Genomic DNA, 24,028 nt, shown 5'->3' on the forward strand with positions numbered 1-24,028 from the left:
TTTCATTTGCTGAGTTGGGCTTCTGTCAGGGGCTTCTTAACAGCCCGTGTGGGAGTCTCCGGTGGCACTTACCCACTTTGAATTTTAGCAGCACGCCCACAAAAAGATTACTAGTGAGCCTTACAGCCATGCGCGGGTTGGCTTTCTGGGGTCCGTGTGCCTGCACACCTGCGGGGTGTCCAGTGTCTGCTACACCAGCACAGTCTGACGCGCTGGAGGCTATTTCCAGTTTCCCAGTCTTATGGGCGAATGTCATGTTTGCAAGTATTAGATACTTAAGAGAAATAGCTAAGCGGTTCCATTGTAGAGAAAATAAAAGGTGCTCCCAAGTGAGAACAAACGTCCAGTGGGCAGAATGGTTTGCAGTGGCAGTGCCACACAGGTAGCGAGAGTAAGGCAGCTCTTGCACAGCTTCCCCGGAGGTAAAGTAATCTGTTCTGATTCTAACAGTGGCCCTCAAAGGGGGAGAGTCACCGGGGAAGCTTTTCATTAAAATGGTTCCAAGAAGCGTATGAAGGTGGTAAGAGTTGGAGGTCCACATTAATATGTCTTATGAGCATTTTTTAAATCTGTATGGCAGATGCTTAACTTGATGTTTAACATATTAGTCACAATTACAGATTAACAAGTATATATATTATCTCAGTTTAATCGTATCCATATTTGGGATCCATATTGTCTTGGAAAACAGGGTGTTTCACATTTGGCAAATCCACCTGTCTGTCTGTCCTCAATCTTTCTTGCATATCATCAGAGATCCTAAGAACACTGGACACACAGAGAGGGGTTTTCTCAGTTTGGTTAGCTAGTGTAGTGATAGGAACATAAGGCTTCAGAACACGTCGGTTCTGAGGAATTTACTTTAAAAAGACTTAGCCCCTGTTGTGCTGCCAAGGAGAATATAGTCGCTTCCAAGGACTTTGCTTTCTGTGGTTTCCATTATCTGCCCTCAACTGTGGTCTGAGAATATTAAATGGAAAATTCCAGAAATAAACAATCCCTCAGTTTTAACTTGTGCACCTTCTTCTGTGGGATGGTGGAATGCCTCGGCACCCCACCTGCAGCGTGAATTATCCCCGTGTGCAGCGGATCCACGCTGTGTATGCCGCCTGCCTCTTAAGCAGTTGTTCGCCTCTGCTGTCACTGTGTCATGGTGCTGGTGTTTGTCATGTAACCTTCGTTTTCTTCAATAACCACTCAAGGCACAAAAGCAGACAGGAAGCAGTGCAGCCGTGTCCGAGTTTGATCCTGCCTGTGATTTCGCACATGCTCCGGGGACTGACCCAATTCGTAAGGAAAAGAAATTTGTCATCATGGTTCTGAAGAACTAGCTGAGCACTGATGGGCAGTGTGGCACGGCATGGAGCGGGCTTTACTGTGTCATTAGGTGGAAGGGAAGGGAAGTGGGCAGAAAGGAGACTAGCAAACAAGAGGCTGAGTTTGCTCTTAGAATGAATTCACACCTACCATAAGGAACTGACTTAGATGAGAATGTTGATTGCTTCAGGCAGCATCTGCATGCCTCATCACCCCAAATTTTTACCTCCCAACATTGCAGCATTCCCCCTGGAGTGTGAATTATCCCTCTGTCCTGTGGGTCCACACTGGGAATTCCCAACATCTGCTTTTGGGAGGAGGAGAGGACCCAAAGCATAAACGCCTAATTCAGGTGTTCCTTCTTTGCCAATTTCTTCGTCAGCTTTGGAGGAGCTGACTCTCCCTTCCCTTAGGCTTTGCTCAGACACCAAGAATAGGTTAAAAAAAGTAAAGATGTGCCCTCTAATTCTAGTTCTGAGAACATTTGGACTTGAAGAACGTTCTGTGGGGGCTGGATTGCAGGTGTGTTTTCATCCCATGTCAGAACTGAGACTCCACTTTGCTCACAGACTCGTGGTTCCAGAGCGAGTGTTGCCTTCTCTGAGATGTAGGCCTCTGGCCTGTTTGCTCTGTCACCATGTCTTTGGTTTACAGTTGACATGCTCCTGTCTCTGCTGGCATTGGCTATGGCTTGAAGATCAGGTAGCTGCAGGGAAGGGACTGTGGTTGCCAGACTGTGGTGGTAGCATATCCACGTAATGCTGGAAAGACCAGAAAACCCAGATTTATGAGCCTTCGCTAGCAGGAAAATTGTTTCTTAAAACCTGAAGTATGAAATGGCTTGTTTCACAACGTCTAAGCCATCCTTGTGTAGACTTAACACTTTCCATGTGTAAGGAGTGTGCTGTTGCGTCCACTGGGGGTGCCTGCGGGAGCTGCCCTGACTCGGAACCTTGGCACACAGTGGTGTTCTGATCTAGAGGAAGATACGTCAAGAACAGACCGTTATCTTATACCAAGGGCATAGGCCTTAGAGCCCCATGATTCCGTTGAACTCTTAAGACAACCATTTGGCCTTAACCATGCTGTGTTGCCATTTTTATCTGGGGATCCCTGGAGGTTCATGTGTCATGAGAAATGATGTACACTTCCTTCCAGTGTCAACACGTACCGACCACAGCACAATGTGGCAGCCAGGAAATTGTCAACGGTATGACCTGCTGTGATTTGAATGTGTGCCTGGCAGTTCCCGTGCCAGGACCTTCGTTTGGGGGTAACAGTTTGAGAGACACGAGGCCTTTAGGAGTTCACCCCAGCAGGCTTCATCCCTCATGCTGAGGTGATGTGGCTAATGCAGAGTGAGCTCGTGACGAACAGGCGGGCTGTCACCTCACTTGCTGTCCTGCTTTTTGCCATGGGACACCAGTACCAATGCCCGCACAAGGTGCCTCACCTTCTCGAGGGTCCCGACGTCAGCTGGTGGCGTTCTGCTGCAGCAACAGGAAACAGTCTCCAGCCAGCAACCGTATTCAGATTCACCGTGTTTATGTGTTTGCATGTGTTTAGTTTCCCGTACACAACTTAAAAACACGAAGGAAGTGAGGCTCAGATAAATCATACGAAATGCTTTAAACGTAGACTCAGGGAGCAGATATTGATCTATCTTGGGTTTTCAGTAATAAAAATAATTAGTATTCTGGATTTCACTGGATTGCATGTGGACTCTGTCACGTACTTAACACGTAACAGGGCTGCTTGTGTATCAACTTATGTAACCTTCGTAGCAATTATGCCATGTAAGTTAGATGAGAGTTGGTTTACTCTCCTTAATAAAGCTTGAAGTCATTTTGCCAAGGTAGAGACAAATTCTTTTTACAACTCCTGAAATCAACAGGAAAAAATTCTCCTTTTTTAAACATAATTTTACATGGTAAGTCTGTGGCGTAACCACTGACCCCTAACCACTGGCAGTTGTTGAGGATGGGAATGTATCTCTTTGTGGGAGTTAGGAAGGGAGGAAGGGTGGATTGTAGATACAGTTATGCTGACATATTTTAAAGTCGTTATTAAATTGTAAAGAAGAGCTAGTTTAGGCAGAGTGCCAGGTTTTAAAAGAGAATTGATGGAAAATATTAATACTTAGGAATACAATTAGAGTTGTTCTGTAGTCTAATTTAAGGTTATTCTTATGACTTTTTTTGGGGAGGGATGGTAAATACAGCCCCAGGGATGTTTGGATTTAACCAGACATTCACAGTTGCATTTCTGTATTTAGACCGGTGCCTCATGCATTTGCCTGTGAGTTAGGACTGATGTGTTAGAAAGATAACGGATATGCTAATCTAGAGTCCATAATTTTCTGTTCTTTGCTTGTTGAATGTCTTGTAAAGCTGTCTCTGTGATGGAGGGCAGCCCTTGCCCAGACCAGGAGTAGCAACAACCCTGCATGCTGCCTGCCTCAGGAGGTCTTGGTGCTTCTGCAGACAGCAGACAGAAAGAAAGGGAATTTTGTCCTTTTTACCTCATGTAATTCCTCTGGGAAATGCACCGTGTGCTGGGAGCTGATACTGGCTGCTGCCAGGTCGCCTCCCTCAAGAGTCACGGGCAAGCGTGGGACAGCGACAGCTGAGTCCGGCTGCCGGTGACTGAGGGGATGGCTCCTGTGCTGGCCTCCTGCGGAGCACTGCGCTTCTGTCTGCCTCTAGCATCTCTTCACGGTGCCACAGCAGCCTGCATCTGCCGCCAGGGGGGAAGCAGACAAGCTGCACACACTCCCGGTGTGACTGCGTTCTGCACCGTCTCTTTGAAAAGCCCCAGTCCACAATGATGGCACCGCACATGCGTCACCAGGGGATGGTGCGTGGTGGGACCTTATTTGCGTCTTCGATAATGCACAGGTCTTGAGGCCTTATGTTATTAGAGCTCCCTTGCAAACTACAAAGCCTTTCGTAGACCACTTTATCCATTTTCTCCTAAGAAGTTTTTCCTCCTTATGACTCACTCTGTTCCTTGGCTAGTGAGGGGGAATGCAATAATTGTCAAGGAAAGGAATGCATGCCTTTTCTTTCTCCTTTCTTTCTTTTCCCTTTCTTTCTTTCTTTGAAGGATTGTACACATTTTCTGTCTTGGGTTATGTAAACTTGCATGACTGCAAAATGTTGACAAGTGTGAAAGGTAAAAAAAATCCCCAAAAAATAGCTTTTCTGTAAATATACACTTCTCTGGAGTTTAAGAATCAAAATGCTTTCTCTGCCTCTTGAGAGAACTGTTTTGCTAGATGGCCCAGAATACAAATCCAGTAAAAATGACAGGTCCCAGCCGCCATTTACATATACACCTCCAGTGCAATTAATGAGATCACCTCAAGATTACACTTTGTGTTTTATTTTCATTTTATAGGTCTGTATGAGCTGTTGGCTGCTTTGCCCGCCCAGCTGCAGCCACATGTGGATAGCCAGGAGGACTTGACCTTCCTCTGGGACATGTTTGGGGAAAAGAGCCTGCATTCACTGGTCAAGGTAAACCACCCCGATGGCAGATTCTCGCTGCGAAAAACATATGGAAAAACATTTTGAGCGCCATCTAGTAAACTAGAGATGAAATTGTTACTGTCTGAAAACAAAACAGCCTTGTTCTGTTTCATGGCCGGGCGTGGAAGCTGTTAAAGATCTTACCAAAAATACGTGGATGACTTCATGGTAGGCCGGCCATGTGCCCCTGCATGCTAATGTGGCGGCACTCACCCGCCCTTGTTTAGACAAAGGGCGAAATAGTGGCAGGAGGCTGAGACTCCGTTATGGTCGGCATCCGTGAGCTGGAATTTCACTTAAATAAACAAATGTTCACAGCAGAAATTAGAAGGAGTATGTGCACTGAGGTCAGAAACGGCAGCAGTCCAGAAGCCACATTAATTTAAAATAATTTCCTTTAACAAAGTCAACTGAAATTCTAGCAAGCTGTTTCTTTTATTGGCCTGACTCCATGGAAATGGTATTTTGTAGATAAATACAGTGGAGCTAAATACGAATAAAAACAGTTTTTGGAGACAGTTTTAGGGAAAGCATCCCGCCACGAGAACCGTCAGCCGCCGGGAACCAGATCCCGTCTTACTGAAACACTGGGAGTGACCAGCGCTCTTAAAATAGTAAAATGAGAACAAGAAACTCACTGGAAAACATGCCACTCCTGCTTGGGGAAATATGAACTGCGTTTTCTCTCCTTTAACTCAAGCTGAAAGAAATGCCGAGTTTTTCTATATCTGTAGGGGAAGTAGATGCCCCTGTCTCCGTGAAATCTGGACCTATGCTTTATTCAGCTAACTTTGTTATGGTGTCTGTCATCGGGAGGCTTTCAGCTGATACCTAGTGTTTGAAAATTCACTTCTGCTGTTTACAGAACAGGGATAGTCTGTGTGTTTCTTTCCCTGAAATCTGTCTGCTTTGAGTAGCAACAGCGCTCAAGATGTTCAAGTCCGTATGGGACGCTCCCCTGGCTCTCCCCTGGCAGCACGTTTAAAGCTTAGAGATTATTCATTCATTTCTTTTTCATAATAATGCAGTTGCCAACATGTCTTTATGCCGTAGTTCATTTTAGGCAGCTTACTTAATTTCTTGGGGCAAGAGAGAAATGGCCTTTGGGTTACAACTGGGGAGTTGCTGCGTTGGTATAGTAATGATAAAAAATGTTTCTGTGTGAATGCAGGGACGCTGAATAGCTACAGATGTATGCACACTGGCTTTAGTTTTTGCCAACAGGAATAACGTGTATTCGAATTGACATCATCCCTGAGCCAGGAAGTAAGCATTCTCCCAAGTAATAGATACGTATTTATTTGTGTGTATTTATAACATAGCTGTGGTTTCATTATCTAAAATGGAAGTCAGGAAAGTGTGTCAGCAATTTCCATAAAACAGTGATCGCTTCAGTTCCTGGATAGCTATGGAAGTTAGGCTATTGAGTATCGAGGGAAAGCTTGTCAGAGCACGTGAAAGCTCAGAGAACTCTGGAGGTAGAAGCTATGGCTGTTAAAGGGATGAAACTAATGTAGAAAGCAAGTTCTAGTCACGTTGGATGGCGAGCCTTAGGCATAGGCTGCTTTCCAAAGCATCTGTCGGTAGCAAGTGAGTAGGAAGCATCCAGGAGGCTGCTGGGGTCTGGTTCCCTAAAACTGATGAAGCAAATGGTTGGTGTTTGGCATTTAGATGGCACGCTTGACGTGCGTGTCGCTCCAAGTGTTTTCAGTAATTGCTATAACGGGTTTTTCGAAGGAGTGTTATTTTGTACCGCCTAGCGCATTAGTGATTCCTTCGTACTCTCTGCCTCCAGCTCTGATCAGATGCAGACCTCAAGGCTGTCCTCTGCCTGACCCATGCTATTAGTTTTAAATATGTAAAGTCTACACCGCCTCCAGGAGGCAAGCACATGGAGCTTAGCTTAAAACAGCTGGACCGAACCGAGTAACCGTGTTCCAAACGCCTCTGTTTAAGGCTAGGGACAGAAGCCTTTAGCTTTTGTACATAAATCTTGCTAGAGCCAAAGGAATTTGTTTGAAAAGATTTGTTATAGAGTGAACCAGAATGTGCTTTGGTTTTATGCTCTTGCCTGCAGTGAAAGCTGTTAGTGTGTGATTTAGAACTGGAGAGTGCAGAATTGGATTTTTCCTCCTCGCACAGAATTTTCATGGTTCTTGCAGGGTGTGTGTGTGTGTGTGTCTATGTGTGTATGCTATAAGTTTGTGTAAGCTTTAAGGGTTTAATATGCTTGTAAGCTTAGGGTCTGATGTTAAACATAATCAAGAAGAGGCTTGTTAGCACATCACAGTCTAAGGGCCAGGTACAGTACACCACCTTATGACATTGTTACTGGAAAGAAAGATTGATCGATTCTTGCAGGCTTGAAAGCAACATTACCATCGATGAAGTGATGCCCAAGAGCAGCGCAGCTGAGTTACCAATCATCATCATCATCATCCTCATCATCACAAAAAGTCTCAACACTTTAAATAAGTTTATGATTTTTCACTGGGACACCATCATAGTCTGATGTGTTGGCTGAGGGTCGTTTTTAAAAGAAAAGCTTTAGGTAGAAGAGCTGCAGCCAGGCAGTGGTGATACACACCTTTAGTCCCAGCCTTCAAGAGGCAGAGGCAGGCGGATCTCTGTGAGTTCAAGGCAAGCCTGGTCTGTCTCAAAAACAACACAAACAAACAAACCCCTCCCCCAGAACAAGAATATGGTGTTCTGTCAGTCTTAGGAAGAAAAGGTACTGAGAAGGCCGAGAACCGTCGTGACAACTTGAGGGGACCTGCAGAGGTGGGGGATGAGGGAGTGGCAGTCACAAAGCCCGTGGGAGGAACACACTGTGCACACACCTTCTGTTAAGGCACGAGGTCAACAGAGCATATATTCTATGCCCTAACTCCAGTTCCAGACTTATCTTCTGTTCTTAACCACTTCTTAAAAGGAGAATTTGATCTTATGACTTAATCTAAATTTTATTTAGTTGGATTTAAATTCAGTTTAGAACAAGACAGGGCATAAGAACTTGCTTAAATATTGGATTTCTTTTAAATTAGGTTGCATTTGTGTCTCTTCAAATTTGTGTCTCTTTGTTTTTCACTCAGAATTATATTCCTGTTGAGGATGAGAGTATCCAGTGATTATGACTTACATTCCTGAACGTGTTCCTTCTGCCCTTTCAGTAGTTTCGTGTGTGTGTGTGCGGGAAGAAATGAAGAAAAGAAAAGATGCTTTTGGAGCTTTATGAATCTTTAGACTCTGGAGCATTTCAACAAACACAAATCTTATATTTTCAGGGAGATTTTCCTTGCACAGTAGAACTACTGTTTTGTTTTTGTTTTTTTCTCCCTGGGAGTCCAGTGTTTCAGACAGTAATGCTGAACTCTGGAACTTCAGTTGTGAAAGTGCTTGCCATAGCCATGAGGCTCTGACCCTGACTCCACTGGAGCCATGTTCCAGCAAACAGTCCTGGGGCTTGCAGCGCTAGGGCAGGGAAGGCAGAGGCGGGCAGAGCCCAGAAGTGCGCTGGCTTGCCATCCCCGCCTGCTCGTGAGCCATTCTGTGTGGGTGCTAGGAACCGGACCGAGGCCCTCTGCACGAGCAGTGGCTGTTCTTAATGGGGACAACCATCCAGCTTGTCTTCTTTTGGAAGTAAACTGGTGGACTGTAGAGGCTAGGTGGGCGTGGGCTTTCCAAGTCGGAGATGATGGCAGCCGAGCATGGAGAGGCATGCCACCACAGCCGTTCCCCAGCAAACTGAGACCCCTCTGCCCTGTGAGCTACCCACCAGTGCCCAGCTGTCCAGTGTTGGGGGGGACTCGGGGGCCAGTCTCTGGGAGTCCTCTGCAAGCCTATCCATTCTCATACAGTCTGACTGTCTCCTCAGAGGAAATGAGAGGCGATTGTAGATGTTTTAAATGTTTGCCGAGCTGCATGTAGGGCATAATCAGATAATTAGACTCATGCTTGCAGAGGGTCGTTAGGCTCGAAGCTGTAGGTAATAGGCTTGGGTAGAGGGCTGCCAGGTAAAGTGCAGGATAACACTCAAATCACGCTGCAGCTGTTAGCGACCAGTTCCATGTATAATTGGTCTCATCGTTTGAGAGTACCTGATGATGTCATAATCTGTGTGAGTATGTGCCTCAGTGTGTGCATGGTGAAGATAGCGTAGGTCTCTGAACGTGTCCGCATGTTGAAATTTTATCCATCATTAAGCAAATTTTATCCATCATTAATGCTTGCAGATTTAAAAACTCACGAGCAAACTCAAAGACGGTAGATTTTTCTCTTCTGTTGTCTTTACAAGTCTTACAGTTTCATGCTACAGCTAGGCCTGTTAGTTTAACTTCTGGGGAAGGTCTGAGTCCCATGTCTGGATTAAGATTTTTCACTTGAAGTTAGAGAGGGACCAGCCCATCCCTATGGGCGGGGGGCAGGATGACAGCAAGCATGGAGGCAGGAGCAGCTGAGAACGCACGTGCCGACCCAGATAGAAGCAGAGAGGGCTAACTGGCATAGCACTTGGATTTTTAAACCACAAAGCCCCTGCCTGGCAACATGCTTGTTTAGGCAAGGCCACACTTGCCAGTCCTACTCCCAAAGTGCCCCAGATTGTGGACCGAGTATTCAAATGCCCAAGACGTTGGGGCCCATCTCATTCAAACCGTCACAGAAATGGTATTGTGTGTTTAATTTATGCTTTCAGCTCTTCATTGCTTATATAGAGGCAAACAGTTGACTTCTAAGTTTGTATCCTATATCTTTGCTACATTGATTTTCTTTTCTTTTTTTTTTTTTTAGTGCACAGAGTTTTGCTGCTCTTGGTTCTTTAGTATTTTCAATGTAATCATGCCACCTATAAACCTTTTTAAAAAAATTTCACTATATACGCCTTGATTATTCTTTTTCTTATGATGTCAGTTAAAAATCTTGTGCAGAACTGAACAGCACTGGTAGAAATGGCCATCTTAGCATTCTTGTGTGTTTTAGGGAGAAAAGATATATAGTTCTTTACCACTTGACTAAAACCAGTGAGCTGGAGAGATGGCTTAGCAGTTTATAACACTGGCTGCTCTAACGGAGGGCCTGGGTTTGGTTTTCAACACCACATAGTGGTTCAGAGACATCTGTAGTTCCAGTTCCGGGGGACCCAGTGCCCTCTCCTCACCGCCTCAGGCACAAGCATGCGTGTGTTGCACAGACATACATGCTGGCATGGGGTCATTGGACTCCAGCTGTCAGGCTTGCTGACATCTGACTTTACCCGCTGAGCCACCCTGCTAGTCCCTAGTCTCTGACTTTTAATTGCTTAGGCTGTTAATGATATGGGTTATAGTTCCCAAAGGCCCAGGCGTCGGAAGTGTGGCCTTCACTGGGATAATGTGAGTGCTGATGAGACCTTTAAGGGGAGAGAGTCTGGTGGCATCTGAGCTCGTCCTTGAATGTGCTGCCCTAAGCGGGGATGAGCGCAGTTCTCTGGAGATTCTGGTTAGTTCGCAATGAGTCTGGCCCCTGAGTTACTCTCGACTCCCTATCTTGCCTCACAATCCCTCTTCCATGTGGCACTGCCGTGATGTATCCTTAGTGGGGCATCTCACCAGTCTCTGGTGAGCATGGCTGATGATGTTGGCCTCTGAATCTGAGCAAGCAAACCTCTTTTGTCTCTAAAGTGCCACCCTCAAATTTTTCATTGTAGTGATAGAACATAGAGTGGTCTGTTCAAACCATTCACGTCTAACATCATGGTTTGTGTATTGGGAAATATTTATCATGTCTCAGTAGCATTCTGTTCAATACATTCGTTAGTTTTAAGTTTTGCCCACACTCTTTTCCTTCCTTATGATTAGTTGGACATTTTATTCCAGTTACCTTCTTATCGTTTTAATATTTCCCCTTAGTTAGTAAAGTGTAGTGGGTCTCTCAGATAACACTGCCATTTCACAGGTGGTATAGTTGCCACGCCAGTGCTTGCTCAGTTCTTCCTCCGGCTGTGTCCCCCTCCCTCCATCTCTCTTAGTACAGCTGTCAAGCCTGTCACTTACCCAGATGTTAGAATCACCGAGCTGTTACCATTACAGCTTCAAACAAAAGCAATTCAGAATAAGAAAAATAAAGGGTTGTAATTCATCTTCTCTTTACTACCTTTTCATTATTCTTATGTGTTTATGTAGATCTTGGGATTCTAACCTGAGGTCATTTTTTAATCTCTGAAGAATGTCTCTTAACACTTTCTGGAAGACAGATCTACTGGTAATGAATTCCTTGCATTTTCATTTGTCTAAAAAGTTCATACTTCCCCACTGCTTCTGACACCAATTTCATTGGATAAAGAAATTGGCTGTGTGATGGTAGAGCAGTGTTAACCTCGGCCAAGTTCCCGGAAAGTGAGGCTCACTATCCATCCTCCGCTGTTAGGCCCTGTGCCATCCCCCACTGTTAGGACTTGATCTTTATTTTTGGTCCTCTGCAGTTTTAATGTGATGGGCAGAGATGTTGGTGTTCCAGAATTTGCTTCTATTTTATGGATTTATTTATTTATCCTTAGATTTCCATGCTTGTGGTTTGTCATTGCATTTTGGACAACTCTCAGCATTTTTCCCTTCAGAGGTTTGTTCCATTCTCTTCTCCCAAGGCCTCTCTTCCATATTACCCTTCTCTTAATTGTCCCTCAGATCTTAAATCTTTCTGTCTCCACCCTCCTTCACTCACCCACTCATTTTCATTTCCACAGGGGAAGTTGCCATTTTATTATCACCTTTGCTGGTGTGGGGCTTGAGGCAGAGTGTTCCCCAGAGGCCCACATGTTTGAACCATTGGTCCCCAGTTGGTGGCGCTGTTTGGCAAGAGGAAGGAACCTCTAGGAGGTGGGGCCTTGCTGTAGGCAAGTACATTGCCAGGATCAGGACATTAGTGTTTATAACCTTGCCCTACTTCCCATGAGCCCTTTGGGCTTTCTGCTGGGCTGCCTATTGCCATGCCTGTCTGCTTTTATGGATCCTTCCTCTGGAACAGAAAGCATGTTTAACTCTTCCTCCTACAAGTTGCTTTTGGAGTATTTTATCACTGCAGCAGAAGTGTAAAGGACACACCAGGCTGCCTGTCCCTGAGAAGCACGTCAAAGGCGGCATTTGCTCTGCACAGTCACTCTCTGACTTTTCGGGCTTGCTGTGGGTTGCCAGTGTCTTCACTGTCTCTGGTCACCTTACCGCCGTGGTGGGCTGTGCACCCTCTCCATCGGAACAGTCAGCATCCTGGGTATAGTTATGTTAAATTCCTTGTCTCCTTTGCCAAAGCCACCTTGTCTGGCTCTCCTTGTTACTTGGTTCATCTCTTTGGGTCATGTTTCCCTGCTGTTATTCTGCTGAATGTGGGATAATGGGGTAACGGGAACCCGGGAGTCTGGCTTTTACAGTGACCTTTATGGAAATGTGGCTTGGAACTGGACTAACTGCCGCTTAGTCCAGAGCTTTGGGTTTTCCTCCTGCCTCCTCCTCTGGCTGCTCAGCCCCTTTGCTTTGGCATCTTCTTAAAAACGCTTTTCAGAGTGGTGCTTCAGAGCTCCTACTTATAATGCCTTGGGGTATCGTTGCGCACTCATTGGTGGTGGTAGGTTGTTTGAAAATGATCCAGGAATCTTAGTAAAGGCCATTCTTTTGGGGTGTGTTTTGTTTTGTTTTTTCTTTGGAGATGGATCTGTCTAAGTAGCTGGCAGGTGACAGACTGGTAGGGACTGTCACTGTCCCACTGCTGACTTTCCCCTCTTTCTGGGGTCCCGATGAGGTAGTTACACCCTTGCTCTAATGTGTCCAATACATTGTAGGGCTGGTTTTCCCTGATAACATTTTAATACGTTCATGTGCCCTTACAATATCAGTTCACTGTGATACATTTATTTCATAGGGTGGTGGTCTCTCTACTCCCAGGGAGAGGTCAGTCTTTGGGGCACATGGTCCAGTTCATGAGTGCACCCAGGTACACAGTCATCCTCCATTTAAAAGTGGGGTCTCTCAGGGCAAGGCATGGCCTGAAGAACTGTAATTTTACACTCTGTGGGGTAACTTAGGGAAAAGCTCAGCCGGACCTACCTCACCATCCTCTAACAGACACGTTTCTGAACTTGAAAATGCTGCAAGTGAACATGATCTCTTGGCTGACTGTTTAGATTCGTTCATTTCCATTGGAGAAAGCATGAGGAGGCCTCCATATTTCTCCATGGAAACAAACCTCTCTTTCTTCTTACAGTTGAAGCGCTGTGGTCTGGTTATCAGTGCCCTTTAAACCAATTACACATCTAACTCAGTTTAGGTGGTATTTCTTGGTGACATGACAGTCTTGTTTATTCATCCCTTACCCTGTTGAATGGAGTGTTTTGAGGTAACACATTTCTGTCACTGGGGTCTCCTCTCTCTGGCGTCCTTTAGGATCTCCAGTCCTGGCCATGAAAACATTCACAGGATACACATAGGGTGTAGTTAGAAGAATCAGTGTACCACAGAGAGTAGTGTGACATTCCGAAGTGAGAGTGGACAGCGGCTGAGGGCACAGTTCCACCCATTTACATTTACGGCAGGCTTGATTCTCTTCCTGCTGTCTCCGGGGCAGGCAGCCTCCACGTAAGGCGTTTTCTTACCGAGAGCTTGCCAGACTTGTTTTCTCAACTCTTCAAAGATCAGAGAGAGCTGTTTTCTGTGTTCTTTACTAGACAGCGTCCGGCCAGACACCGATCTTAGGCCTCGCTGGACATTCAGAGCGCCCAGGGTTGGAGATACAGCACACATTTCATTCTCTAGCCAGAGCTAGAAGCATCTCGTGGTCCCCGTTCTTGATTTCAGAAGCTACTGCTTTGGAAGGCAGGGTCCATCTCCAGGACTCTCTCCAAGCCTGCTGAGATGAGCTCGCTCCCTAGCGGTTTTATAGTCTTTCCTACTCGGTTACTGCCGGGTTTTTCTCCTCATATCAAGAAGTGATGAGAAGCTTAATGGCTGCCGTTGGTGGTGATATTTCTGTGCTAGGGAATTAGATTCCAGGCTGAGATAATTTTGTAATACACACACACACACACACACACACACACACACACACACACAAGTTTAGGGCTTTTTGGAAGCACATCAGTCTGTGGAGAGAGAGGAATGGTGTCATGTCGTGAGAGAACCCCTTGAGGAGGCTGTGTTACTTGCCTCTGAGGTACTGTTTGCCTTGGGTGGGAGGAGGAAGAAGAAGACAGCCAGACGCCGAGTGATCCGTGGCCACCTGGTCTGACAGAGCAGCTCCTTGGGCCTCACAGCTGGTCATGCTCCTGTGCCAATCAAAGGTAATTGTCCAGCCAGCTCTGCTGGAGAAACCAGACAGAGGCATTCCATATGTTACTGGGCACAGAAACACGTACAGCCTGCTGAAGATAGGAATTCCTGAGGCTCTGGGTAAAGTGTTGTCTTTGTAATTCATACTCTCAAAACAGTGGCTATGTGCAGCTTGTTAGGTGTGTGACGGGAGGAGAGAGAAGAAAGCAAAGCCAGGTCTGTGAGGCCTTGGTGGAGCTGCGTCTCCTGCCCAGTCTGGGTTTACTGTAATGGAAGAGTGCCTTTGGGAAGTTAGAGGGCATGTGGGTGAGTCTTGAAGAATTCATGGTTTCAGAACAACCACCTAACATGTGTATCTGGCCATAATTTAATAGGAAGGAATCTATTAGTCCCACAAAACCATTTCTTTCCTAGAAATATCACTACCCTTGAGAACAGTCATTCATTAGAATGCTTGGAGTCAAGGCGTCTCTAATATTTTCATTTTCTTTGTCCAGCAATCCCTGTTACTCCCTAATCCCAGAGAATAGAAATTCCAGAGGGCAGGAAGGTAGCCAGCTTCCCTAGATATTGTGCTCAGCAGGGCATGGGCCACAGAGAAATAGTAGTCCCAGCCTCAGGAGGTGTGGTCAGGGAGCACTACCAAGGACTGAGCACAACAGGGGAAGGCAGGCTTGTCGAAGCATGCATTTGTAGTTTGCTGCCTTGGACCAAATGAAGGTTACAAATAAACCGATTACATCAGCTGATTTGGGCTGAAAGACTGGGTAATATTCCCTGAAGTTTTGTTAGGTTCCGGAGGTCCTTGTTAACCACCGCCACTGCAGAATGAAAGGGCTGGAAGCCCAGTGTGCAGCCAGAGGAGGGGACGGCAACTGCTAGAAAGGAGTGCTTTGTCTCTAGGACAGCAAGTGTGGTTCATCTCCTTGGGTTCCAGCTAGTACTCCCACGCCTCTTGCTCCCTCCTCTGTCATCTCCTTCTCATCGCCTGTACTGTGGAGTGTTGGCTACACTGAGTCCTTGTTTCACACCTGGCAGTGTTCTGTGCCCAAGCTCTACCCCCTGCCAGGATACCTCCCAAGTCCCAGCTCCGATCTGGTCCTGTGCACTCAGGTTGGTGGATTTGGATTCCACCCTTCCGGGGGTGAGGAAACCGTGGCATCACCTGCGTTCTTACTGCCACACTGCCTCAGTTGCTTTATGTGGGAAGTAGACGCCTGCTTTGCAGTGCTCATTATCAGGATCGATTATTAATGACTGAGTGAAGCAAATTCAAATTGACAAATGAATCTATGAAGCATACTTTAAATGGCAAGTTGGTATTACCTCCGTCATACTGTTTTTAAAACTGTTTTTGCAAGCCATGTTCATTGAGGCACCACTTCCCAACATCCCATTGCTGCCTGCTTACTCAGCCACAGTGTTGTTTTCTAGACTTATTATGCTTTTCTTTTTATGCCTTTTATTTATGTGTTCTGTTTAAAATTGTAGCCAGAATTTGATAGCAGAATGTGATTTAGAAATTCTTAGCAAAGTTCTTGAGTTAGCCAAATGTGGTTTCTAATTTTTCCTTCAGTTAAAAATGGTACAAAACATTTAGGGCGTTAGAAATAGGAGCAATGAGTTAACATTCCTGCTCATGTCTTAGGGAGCATGAGTCCATCCCCCTGCCCTCCAGTGATGCTGGCGTCAGGTTTGTGTTCATGAACAGTGCAGAACATTAAAGTTTTCATACCTTTTGTAGTCGACTCATACCGCTCAGTTTCTGCACCCAGTCTTGCTTTCTTTTTCCCTGAACATTTGGTTGGACGTATTCGTGGCACTGTAAGTCTACCCAGTTAAATTCTAGTCAGGCACTGAGGGATGGAGCCATCCAGTGTGCTTTCCTGTTAGTGGGTGTATGTGTTGGGAATTGTCCTGTGGGCTGAAAGCCCCCTTCCAGTTGTTGCACAGTCGCAGCGGTCTTACTCACAGGACTGACTGGAAGTGCCATGTTTTAGTTTTAGTTCAGCTTCACTTTAATGGCGAGAAGTTGCCGTGAGTTTCTTGGCTGTCCCTGCTCCTTTTTACACCCGCTGTCTCCCTGCCCTGTGGTGGTTTGCTTTTTCCTAGCTGGTTTGTAGCAGTCACCTGCTGTGGCCTGATCTTGGGTCTTTGTAATACAATGTAAATGTTTGCTCACTTTGCTCAGTCTGGTAAGTGTTGAACTACACACACACACAAATACACACACACAAACACACACAGAAAGTTTTCTGGCTGCGATAGATGTAGAAGCAAAAGAGTTATAGACCACTCCTCAGTAGGAAACGAAATCTTTAGCTTTCCAGCCTTACTGAGTCTGGATGTCTGCAGACCCTAGACCAGTCTGAGTTTTATTTATGTTTGTTGGCTCCCTAGGTGTCCTTTGGGGCCGTCTGTTCTCACCTCAGGCTCCCATTTTGGGCTAAGAGGTATATAATTCACTTGTAGCATTTCAGGTACCATGGGTATGCTTCTCCGTTGAGTGGAGGGTTTTGGGCATCCTCTGTGTATGTCACTTGTCTCGGTTCACACTGTTTAGAGTGCTGTGGGGCTTTGAGAGGCGTTGCTAGATTAGAGGAGATGGAAAAGCCTGTTCCAATTTCTTTTTCCCAAACACTCTGTTTTCCATCAATTTCACAAAAACTTATTTGGCCTCCTTGAGGGGTAGTGATGGATTCTCACAACTCATTGTGCTGGTTGGCTGGCTTGTAGCTATTGGTGGATAATTGACTTAATGTAGTCTTTCTTTTTAGTCACTTCAAGTTGTGGCATGAATTGTGTGACCTTTCTTACAGAGAGATCATAGTTCATGAAGGCTTTCTTTCTTTTTTTTTTTTTAATTTTAATTTTTCTTTTTAGTTACATTTTGTTAACTCTGTGCCCCAGCTGTATCCCGCTCCCTCATTCCCTCCCCAAGAAGGCTTTCTTTATTAAAGTGGCTTAAAGTGGAAGTTATTGTTAGTATTTTAATTATTCTGTTTTCGGTATGTTAAGTTGTGTATGTCAGTAAAGATGTCTTTTGGTGATGTTATCAGAAGGCAAGGCTGGAGTTAGATTGGCTTAAAACTCTTTCTGCGTTACGCATGTTTTTTTTTTTTTTTAAAGAATTTTTATATTTTCAAATGAAATAGTTTTAAAAGTTTGAAAGCACCCATAAGCTTTGGTGTGAATCTGTGATTAAGGTATTATTATAAGCTTAAGTTACTGTAAGAAATCTAAATATGGATTGTAGGATTGTAGCCCCCTTGTTAAACCTGCAGCTCCCTGTGTAAGTCAGGCTGGTCTCAACATCACAGAGAGCCTCCTGCTTGTGCTTCCGCAGTAGGGGCTTAGAGGTGTGGGGCACCTGCTTCCTGTGTGTGTAAAGTAGAATTACTGTAGAGAGGCCCACTCTGGTTTAGAGAGGTATTTTACATTATCCACTTGTCTATCTTTCCCTTTGTCCATCTATTCTTTGAGAATGATGTTCACAGAAGAAATCTCGACCGTCCTGCCCTTTGAATGTTAGTCACGGCCACGCCGTCTGTGCAGTGATGAAGGTGTGCGTGGAAGGGGACTGTTTCCCTGCTGGGCAGAAGCCCTGTAGAGCCATCAGACTGCCTTCCTCGTCTTTTCCTCTCTGGCCTCATGCTGTCTAGTGTTTCAGACCTTGGGTACACTCTCTACTTGGGTTAGTGAGCACATAAGACTCTGGAGCAGGGTTCTCTGAGGACATGCGGGCGGGGGGGGGGGGTTGTCAGCTAGAACATAAACCCTCATTGTCACAAGTCACTAAGATTTCAGGATTTGTTATTTGTACAGGTTAGCAAGCTTAATTCTAGCAAGTGTCTTCACCATATTACATTCCAAATCTGTTTCCCAGATGGAGCGTAGTTGGCAGTATGGCAGAACTCACAATGCATGCAGTCATTTCCATTCCATGAAGTTAGTTATTTGTGACAGCTGCTTGGTAAAAAGTTAATACTCATCTTCTTGTCAAGATGTCATGACTTCTGTATTTTTTTTTTCCATGATAAACCTAGTCAGGGTGTCGGGATTCGAGGAAGGGGCAAGGCACTCTTGCTTGACTATCCCCGTGTCACGGGCTAGCACAGGCTGATGCTGTCTTGGGTCAGGCCGGTTTCATGTTCTCCCTCGTCAGCAGTAAAATGTCAAACGTGTTGCTGGGATGTCCCACCTTCCTTTTTCTATCCTGTGCATCCCCTTCCTTTTCCTAGTTGGTGTGTGGGTACAGGCAGTCCCCCGGCATGTCCTGTTCCTGTGTCTTTGTTTATATTCAGCGTGTTAAGTTTAGTTGTGCTTTACCCAGCAAAAGAAGAAGAAAAAAGTTAGACACTGATTCCAAAAGACTCATCTCTGTCGGCCTAAGAGAACTTGTAACTCTGTAAGACGGTCCTTAGGAGTAAGACTGCTGATAGGGAACCTTGACCTTTGGTGGTTGACGACGAAGATACTCCTCTGACCTTCCCTGTTTAATAATTAAATGTCACACAGTTTGGCCGAGCAAACAAGGTCTCTGAGTACCAAAGACACACACAGTACCCTTCTTTTTTTTTTTTTTCCTAAGAGATAGAAAAGCGGCCCTGGCTTCTCAGACGCTCTTGTCTGCGGGAATGCTTGGATGTGCCACGGAAGCTCGTCATCTCTCGTTGCTTTACCCTCATCGTGTTCATTTCTGTTTCTGTTAAAAACTGAATGAGGCTAACCGGCTACTTCAGAACACATCCTGTCCCTGGAGAGCCATTGCTTAAACAGGTGTAAGTAAGACAAGTTACCTGACACAGGAGCTGTGCTGCCTGGCCGTTTAGTTCCAGCCAACCTGGCCACACCGCTGTCCTGTGCTGCTTAACGTCAGCGGCCTTAATCTCAGACATCCACTAGATGGCACCATTCCTTAGGAAATTTGACACCCTTGCTCAAGGACCTTGTCTGTCCATTTGTCATTGAGGGTTAAAAATAAAAAAAGGCAAATTCAGGCCAAGGCAGAATGAAAAACTTGTGAAATCTTCTCACGTCATGTAAAGGGCCATGGAGCTTTGTGGTAGAGGTATTTATGATTGATAACGTATTATATTTCCAGAGAATCTGATTTTATGATCTGGCACTTTGGTGTAAAACATATTTAAATGTGTAGTGTGTGTTAGGTGATGATGGTGACACACGGGCAAACATGGCCTTGGTGGTCTTTTGTCGTGACTCTGGGAATCCAGATCAGTCATGCCAGTAAGTAGATACTAGTAACAAATGAGATTTGGTACTTAAACTGTGTAATGGGTGGAGAAGGGGTATTTGCTCAGTCTTCTGGAGTGCCCACTGAGCTAATTATGAGAGGCCTGCAGTTTGCTTAAAAACTCACCAGGTAAAGCAGGGCATTGCAGGCACCTGTGCTGGCAGCGCTTGAGGGTCTGCGGAAGCGGAATCGTGAGCTTTGGGTCAGTGTGGGCCACAGACAAGGCCAGCGCAGTCTGAACCTCCTAAGGAGGCCGTTCTCCAGAAGCTAGGGGTTGTTGTGAAATTAAGAGTGAATTGAAGGAGAAATTTCCCAGGCCTACAGAAACAGTCAGTGTAGCCTGTTGGGGAGCTGGTGCTTCAGTGAGAGGCCCTGTTCCGTAAGCCGAAATGCGAAGGTCTGCACATATGCGTACTTGAATACACATGGGTACATGGACCCCGCCCCCTTGAACATAAGATGTCACGGGGACAGGGTTAGCTCTACACATTCCCCACCCTTGTGTACTTGAAGGTGAAGTGCTAGAATCAGGACTTGCTCTTGCTCTTGCCTGTAGACTTCTAATAGTGACCTGGGCATTCATTTCCCCAGCTCTGAACAGCCTTTCATGGTAAACATTTTAAGGCTTGTGGTTAGTATCAGCAAGGTAAGCTGTGAAGTATTTTTTCCCCATATATTCCCTCTTTTATCTTGGATCATTGTGTTCAACCAGGACTGCTAGGTCCTCAGTGAGTAACCGCCAGCTCGGAGCTTCAGTTCTTCAGGTCCATAGACACAGTTTCTGTTTTTCTGTGTTCTGACCTCTTTCTTTCCTTCCTTCTTTCTTTCTTTCTTTCTTTCTTTCTTTCTTTCTTTCTTTCCTTCCTTCCTTTCCTCCCTCCTTCGTTCTTTATTTCTTTCCTATTTTTGGTCCTTACATTAGTACTTAGATGTGAGTTTGTCTAAACTAAAATCTCAAATTCATAATTTTGTTTTTACTACCTTAATTGTATTTGCTTTTTCGGCTTCCCAGCACAAAGTGCTTTTGTCTAAGGATAACTTTACTTCCTAATGTTTTGTATTTTCTTCGTATCATTTATTCTTTGTGCTGTTCCGCATTAAGTTGGTATCAAAGTGATGTAGAAGGAATCTCTTATGTCTGTAGGGAAACAATACCCATCAATAAAAAGCTGATGGCCTATAGCTGAGGCAGTAAATAGGAGAGAGGAGATCCAACATGCAAAAGGGATTCTGGGATACAGCTGGGAGTGGGAGATTCATCTGGCAGATGTGAGGAGGACAGACGCATGGCACCTGAGCAGAGGTAACCAGCCATGTGGCAGAATGTAGATTAGCATAAATGGGCTATTTTAAGGTTTGAGCTAGTCAGAGAAGAGCCTAGCTATATGGCCTAGGTGTTTGTACATACATTTTGAGTCTCATGAGTCATTATTCTGGGAGCTTGGGGCCAGGAAGAAAACCACACACAACAACACACTGTCCTGTAAAGTAAAATATATTAGTTTCATGGGAGGCATAGTGTGTCTGGATACAGTAGGTATGTTTATAACATTAAGTCTGCTATCAAGTTTTGTAAAATTTTCCATTTATCTAGATATTTACTTACTTTCAGTAGTACTTTATAATTTTCTTTTATAGATTTTTACATATCACTGATTACAATCCTCCCTAGGCACTAAAAATTTAATGTTTAGCTGCTTAGCCCTTGCATATTGAAATATATTCTGTTGTTCAGACCATTTCCTCCTGCTGGGTTGCTTTACCAAGCCCCGAGATGAGAGTTTGTGCTAGTGTTGTTTTGAACAAAATCTCAGTTGTTCGATTTTACCAATGAAGACTCTGGAGCCAGATGCTGGGGTGAAAGCCTACTAGCTCAGAGAAAGCACCCAGCTGACCCTCTTCCTCAATGACATCCTGGAAGAAATGCCCTTCTCAAAGAACCTTCTTTAAACTCTGTGTCTCCCTTCTTCCTGTGCATCTCTGTCTGTCCTCCTGACTTCCTCTTTCTCTCTGTGGATTTTTTTAGGACTCTTATGTTCACTTCCTGTCAACTTGTTGCTTGATCTGCCTCTTGATCTATGGTTGATGTTAGTTAATCCTGTTTACAATATGCTTACTATTTACAATAAAATAATCCTATTCATAATATTCATCCAAGAAATCTCTTAGATGAAAGCTGTGTGTTAAGGCTGAATCACACCACAACTAGAAACAGGGTTTGTCCCCCCCTTCCCCAGTAAATAACACCATCTGGGGGGTTCATAGTGTTATCAGATATCCTGTAATAGACTAGTCTTATTCTGACATTATATCCCATGTTAGGCCTCCTGAGAGGCCTGCTCTTTTCTGAGGGGGAATGGAGAAGGAGTGGATCTCAGGGAGAGGACAGGTGGGAGGGGTAGACTGGGAGAAGTGGAGGGAGAGGAAACTGAGGTTGGAATTTATTGTATGAGAGAAGAATTTTAAACAAAGAATTCATTTAGTTCTTCAATTTGATGGTTTAATTAAGAACTCATTACTTTATCTGTACATTCTTTAATTAACATGGCAGCCTTGTTTCTTCCATTACATTATTTCTTCCACCGATCACTGTTTTTCTTGAGTGGTGTATTTCCCCTTTTCTTCCTCCTCCTCATTATTGTCAAACATCTATCTATGTATCACCTATTAAACTTATCTGTCTATCCACAGCAATCACATAGTCATTATCCATTTTATTTATTTATTTAATCTACCTGTTTTCCCTCCTGTAGTTTAGTCTAAGACTTCTATAACACGGTTAAAAGAAAATTACAGTAACAGATCGCTCTCCGCTATAACAGGTCTGTCTCCGTGTACATTTTCCCTTCCTACCCACCTTTGGATGCAAGCACCCCGTATCCTGCATCTCTAGCCTCCCTGCCCACTCCACTTGGACTCTCTCTGAGATGTTTATGTGTGTTTGTTTTTCTCCCATCCTTTGGAAGAGGACTTTAGTCACCCGTTTGTCCCCTCTTGCCTTTTTATTTTTCTATTCAAAAACTTTATTTTAAAGCCAGGCGATGGTGATGTCCACCTTTAATCCCAGCAATCGGGATGCTGGGATTAAAGGCTGCAAAGGTCAAAGAGGTCACTCATATGTACCAAGTCTGGACACAGTAGCACTCAGCATGTGTTGGTATTAGAATTATTAGTAGTCATTGGAAGGTACCATATTCATTCATTTGACAGAACAAACACCTATTTGAATAAAATATTAAAGCTGGCAGTGATTGAAAGAAAATATAAAAATGAAATTAATTTATTGCTAGCCTGACTCATATTTTGGCACTCATATAATTAGAAATCTGAGCAGTAATCAGTAGTATAACTGGCATAATTTTTATAACCCAAAGTGTTTTTAATATTGAGTTCCTTAATGATGTTGGCTTGTTTTTATTCTTTGGAGGTTGATGAAAGTATTATTCATTTTAGTTACACTTTTTGCTGCCACCCATTCCAAATTCGTGGAACACTTGCAACCTGAGCCTGTGGAGTAAAATCTGGATGCCTCCACGGTAGCGGCTTTGGCAGAGGCAGAAATTTAATACAAGTGTGTCTGGGACAGGGCAAGTGCCTACGACGGACCGTCTCAGCACGTGCTCTGTGGAGTTGTTTAGCTGTCCTGTCTAATAAGAGTGGCAGAGGATTCAGTAAGATCCACGTGGGTATGTGCAGGGGACTGTTGAATAAAATTCTAACAGGACCTGTTTCTGAATCACAAATTTTACTTCTTATCATATTTACTTCTGCTAAAATTTAAAATCCACAGCATGGGACAGTCCTAATACGCATTCGGATGAAGTGATACTTTGGAAACTCACAGGACAGCTTGATTTGGCATCTTGCAACTTCTTGAAAGGGCTGCAGAATCTGTGACGTCATCCTCTCTGTAGGCCAATAAAAGTACATTGCATCATTGGCGATCTGGCAGAGTTAGGATCTCATGATGTGGGGTAGCTATGGGGCCGTCCAGTGCGTCTAAAGAGTACCTCACATTCTAAGAGGTGGCAGAGCCACTCAGCTAGAAAGGTGCTTGGGTTTGAGTATTTGCATGATGCTAGAGACCAGCTGCTTTCACTATGTGAAAGCTATAGAAGTGCCTGCAAGCACAGGATACCGTAGTTAAGATTAATGCAGGAGATGTGGCCGGGTGACAGGAATTAACTGGGTTTCCACAGAGTCCTTCTCCTTCTCCTGTAAAGCATGTGTAAAGTATGGTGTGCTTAGAATGTCTGCTTTCAGATGCACTTCCAGCGAGCTGGCTCAGCAGTTAAGAAGACTTGATGTTCTAGTGGAGGACCTGAGTCTGGGTCACAGCACCCACTTGGCACCTCACAACCGTTTGTAACTATTTGTTCCAGGGGATCTGATGCCCCTTTTAGATCTGTCCAGACTCACGCAGGACTGTGCTGCACAAGACATATACTCAGGCACACACACACAAACAGTAAAGAAAAAAAAAATGATTACATATATTTGTAGAGAAGATTACAGTTTCTCTTTCCAGTAAGATATCATGTGTTTGCTTTTGAACATCTCTGGGTTCTTGAAATGTCCTCATTCCTATGGCTTGGCCTCCTTTCTATATTGCCACGAAGTCTAACCAGCAATTTTCC

General features: G+C 44.7%; 1 protein-coding gene across 2 annotated transcripts in view; it reads left to right on the forward strand.

Annotated features, from left to right (window-relative positions):
• Positions 1-24,028, forward strand: part of Mpp7 (MAGUK p55 scaffold protein 7) — a 179,733-nt gene that overhangs the window by 71,184 nt on the left and 84,521 nt on the right. For both annotated transcript variants that reach the window (XM_060380624.1, XM_060380625.1), the window contains exon 3: positions 4,717-4,835. In XM_060380624.1, the coding sequence (XP_060236607.1) occupies positions 4,717-4,835 (119 nt within the window). The remainder of the gene's footprint in view (positions 1-4,716; positions 4,836-24,028) is intronic.

This window comes from Meriones unguiculatus, chromosome 3, assembly GCF_030254825.1.
Source record: "Meriones unguiculatus strain TT.TT164.6M chromosome 3, Bangor_MerUng_6.1, whole genome shotgun sequence".
Taxonomy (NCBI): Eukaryota; Metazoa; Chordata; class Mammalia; order Rodentia; family Muridae; genus Meriones; species Meriones unguiculatus.